This window comes from Azolla caroliniana, unplaced genomic scaffold (genome assembly GCF_043228905.1).
Source record: "Azolla caroliniana isolate FFs.n. ecotype wild unplaced genomic scaffold, voAzoCaro1.0.p SCAF_20, whole genome shotgun sequence".
NCBI classification, from domain to species: domain Eukaryota; kingdom Viridiplantae; phylum Streptophyta; class Polypodiopsida; order Salviniales; family Salviniaceae; genus Azolla; species Azolla caroliniana.
Window position 1 is genome coordinate 8,746,698 of NW_028230455.1, and position 3,867 is coordinate 8,750,564.

General features: G+C 47.6%; 1 protein-coding gene across 1 annotated transcript; it reads right to left on the bottom strand.

Annotated features, from left to right (window-relative positions):
- Positions 1-331: 331 nt before the first annotated feature.
- Positions 332-2,967, bottom strand: LOC147850907 (jasmonoyl--L-amino acid synthetase JAR4-like). The gene is made up of 2 exons (XM_087336083.1): positions 2,321-2,967; positions 332-2,133 (listed from the first exon to the last, which is right to left on the bottom strand). Exons 1-2 carry the CDS (start codon positions 2,842-2,844, stop codon positions 591-593), a joined length of 2,067 nt encoding a protein of 688 aa, XP_087192209.1. The 5' UTR covers positions 2,845-2,967; the 3' UTR covers positions 332-590.
- Positions 2,968-3,867: the final 900 nt, after the last annotated feature.

Genomic DNA, 3,867 nt, shown 5'->3' on the forward strand with positions numbered 1-3,867 from the left:
AATAGACAAACTTCTAGGGGTATCCTGGTACTTTTCCCTTAAAATTATTCAGAGTACCATCATTGGAGCTGAATTGTGATAAGCAATCTTGTACAAATCTAGCGCGAAATCCAAAGATGAGCGACAATATTTGACATGTCTCCTTTAAGAATCATTTCTTACGAGACTTAATCGAGGATAAAAAGATAGAATTAAAGTTCACACCATCAACCTCAATGTGGGCCGATTTTAAGACAAAAGCACAACATATTGTATTGCAAGGAAATAGGATCTCTAAATATTTCTAAATTCAAAGAATAAAGCATGATGCTTTGATTATTTGATTAGGTGGGAGTGTTAAATTAGAGAATAATAAACAATAATGTATATGGTCTCTCATCTAGGAGACACGTGAAGAGACATAGTGTCTCATGGGAAAGCCCACGGTTGGCAACTACTTGTTGTATCGTTGTACATTTTGTTTCATTAGAATCGAATCAATACGTTAAGTCTATACAAATCTGTTACACTATATTCTATTCCTATACTTCTACATTTTAATATGTACATCATCATATGTCTTCATTAATCCTAAAAGAATTTGATGGAGGTTATGCATGGGTGGTTGGGCTGAAGAGGTTGGCGATGGCCGAGGAGCGGAGCACAGAGAGGGCATCGGGTGACACAAGGCAGCGTGGAGTTTTGTACTGTGTGATCGTGGCGCCACTCAACATGAAGCGGTCTACGAGGCGCGAGAAAGTGCCGCGTTGCACAATGCACAACTCCAAGGCACCGATTGTCCCCATTTTCCTTGACGTGACATACCCTGCCTCCACAAATGAGCGGTCCATCAATGCGGCGCAATCCGCCAACACGTCTGCTTGCGATATGACCCGTTGAGCTCCCATAATTGCCAGCTCGTGGTGGCTCGTGCCGTCGTATGCATGCACCTTCTTAGATGATTTTGCACATTTGTCCGCCTCGGTCGGCACTACTTCGGGCTCTCCTCCTTGAACCTCCCAGAAGACCACGTAGTGACCCGGCGTGGTCGTTCTGTCCGCGTAGCTCGTATAGTCCACCAGCTCCATGGTGCTCCTGCTCGCCTCCGCCAACTGCTTCGCCGCCCGGTCCACGACAGCTTTCAGGTCTTTCTCGGTGATCTTGTCGATGTTGAGACTGAGCATCACATTCTTCCGACAAACATACGCCACTTGTGGAGCATTGTTATAGAACCCGGTGACTCGCACGATGTCACCGAGACGGTACCTGTAGAGTCCCCAAGCCGTGGTCATGACGATTTCGTATTCTTGCCCAACTTTCACGTCGGTAAGTCCGACTGGCACTCCTTCGTCGTATGCCGCCAGGGCTGCACCCCCGCCATTCGACATGTCGTTGATATGAGTGGATCGCGTCCTGCTCAAGGGAATGAACTCGAAGAATGCGAGCGTGGGCAAGATTGTGAAGGAGACATCGGTAGGTGTCGAAGTCGGGCCAATATTGACACCGATCCAGCCTTCAGTGGCGGCGTAGTCAGCGGACACGAGGGGTACGGCCCCGCCCGTGTAAAACTCGAGCTTCTCGACATACACCTCCATGGCACCGGTGAGGATGGACAGCACGTACTTGCAGCGCGGCCACAGGATGCGTACCGCGCCCTTCCAAGCACCGCCGGAGCCGAGAGCACGTTTCGAGGTCAAGCTGCGGCACTTGCTGGCGATCAAGTCCGCGAGCACGGGATTCGGTTTACGGAGGAGGATGTGGTCTTCCATAGCCGCCCGGAGGGTCGGGTCGGTGATCTTCTCGTTGAGCTCACCGGTGCGGATATCGTGGCAAAGGCTGCGCCACTCGGTCTCGAGTGTCCGGAGGGCTTCCACGAGTGTGAACGCGAAGGGGGCGCTGAGGACTTGGACCTCGTGCGCGTGGAAGAGGCCACACAGGAGGTGGCAGTACATGGATTGCCGGCAGTCGGGTGCGAGGATCACGTCTTGGGGACTACACGATTGGAAACCGCTCTTTTGCTGCCTCATCCGGAATGCATCGGCACGGATCATGTGAGTGGTCGCAGTCCCGGCCTTCAAGCCGCCTTTGGTTGTCGAGAATTTCCCGCAGAAGAGGAATTCCAGGATCCGGGATCCTCCGTCCACCGGATAAATCCTGCAGATCACATCACAGATCACACCATTAATATCTGATGAATTGAATTAGGCATTTTGAAATAGTTTTGAAACAGCAGTGAGTGAGTGAGTGAGTGAGTAGTTAATCAGGTACCGGTGCAGGTACTAAAGATTGGTTTTTTAACTTAATTTAACAAAAAAAAGTAATGATTGGAACAGGAGCTCACCCTTCTCGAAATGCTGCAGCAATGCTGGCTACCTCCAGAGTTCCTTCCTTGAGTCCTTCGTGATACAGAAGATACTTGGCTCTGGTATCAGTCGTGCCAGAGCTCAGACACAGGCCTTGGACAGGGGCTGCCGTGAGGAGGCCCCCTGGTGGCGATCCTTGGTTCCCATGCTCCGCGATCCTTTCAATGAATGGCATGATATCGGGGTGAGTAATGAGAGGAACGGTCTTCTTGAATCCATCAATGTAATCGGTGGCGCCGCCGCCTACTACTTCAGATGCTGAGCCGATCGATGATGATGATAATGCTTCGATCCCTTGGAATTGTTGCAGATATTCGCAGCACGCATTGTCTCGGATGATGGAGCGGAGCAAATCCGATTGAATCTCGGCTGCGTTCCTCGTGATATCTTCGAATCGATCGAGGACGGGCTGGAATCGATTGGTCTTATGGAATGGCGAGACGGGATCCGAATGAGAATTGGGAGAGAAAGAAGAAGAAGAAGAAAGTGGGCGGCCCGGCATGGTGATGAAGGCGATTTGGGAATTTCGATCGTCGATTGCGATTCAAAAGTGATGAGGAAGGCGATCAGGAGATCAAATGAGGTTACAATGAGAGGCCGATTTGGGGCTTGATTGAGTGAGTGAGTGAGTTGAGTGATGAGCATTAGCCACTCTGATTTGATCTGATCTGCTGCTACTGTATTTATAGGCGGGCGGAACTCCTTTCCTTTTCCTTTTCCTTTTCCTTTCCCGCGTTGTCACCATCACTTCTTACTTCTTACTTTCTTTTCTGCGTTGTGCTGCAGTGTTTGGGGGGAACTAACCGTCAACGCCCTTCTTTCCTCCTCAAAAGCGTTTGTGTTGGCCAGTTCCACCTTCCTTTCTTTCTTCATCAAAAACCCACTCTCTCTCTCTCTCTCTCTCTTTGTCGCCTCTACATTCTTTTTCCCCCTTTATATACATATCAATATGTATTTGTATCATGTATGTATAGTGAGTGCTAAAGCTACATATATCAATATGTCTTATACATTATGATATATGTACATACATATGTATTATTAGCTTTGTACTTGCCACCCTCTCGCCAACAAGCAAGGTGTGCGCGCGAACTCAATCCTTAGCTACACTTGTCCCTCTAACTTTATCTTCAAATAATTAGGCCTGCGTAATGTCAAAGAATTGATAATAGAATTTAGAGGCAATCAACCTTTGACTAGACTTCACTTAAACCTATTGTGGATTCCATGCTCCTTCTATGCCACCTAGATGAGCATAGACTCACACTATGAAGTAATGTAAAACGTTTCTACTAAGAAATCATAATGTATGGATTTGAATGCAGTCTCCATTGAAGGCATAGCTAGTTGTCGAAAAACTAAAAATGGCTTAAAAGCGACTCGCATGTACATAGTCTCACATTGTGCATGGACCTTAATCTTGCTCCTACATCTTTGGTTACTGTTAAGAATCTCTCACTAATCAATAAACCAAATAAAAGTAAAAGAAAGGTGAATATATATATTGGATAGAAGAACCCAATCC

Coding starts and splice junctions, on each gene's coding strand:
- LOC147850907 (XM_087336083.1), bottom strand. CDS start 2,844: ATGCCGGGCCGCCCACTTTCTTCTTCTTCTTCTTTCTCTCCCAATTCT. Junction 2,134..2,320: donor GCTGCAGCATTTCGAGAAGG/GTGAGCTCCTGT, acceptor TGTGATCTGCAG/GATTTATCCGGTGGACGGAG.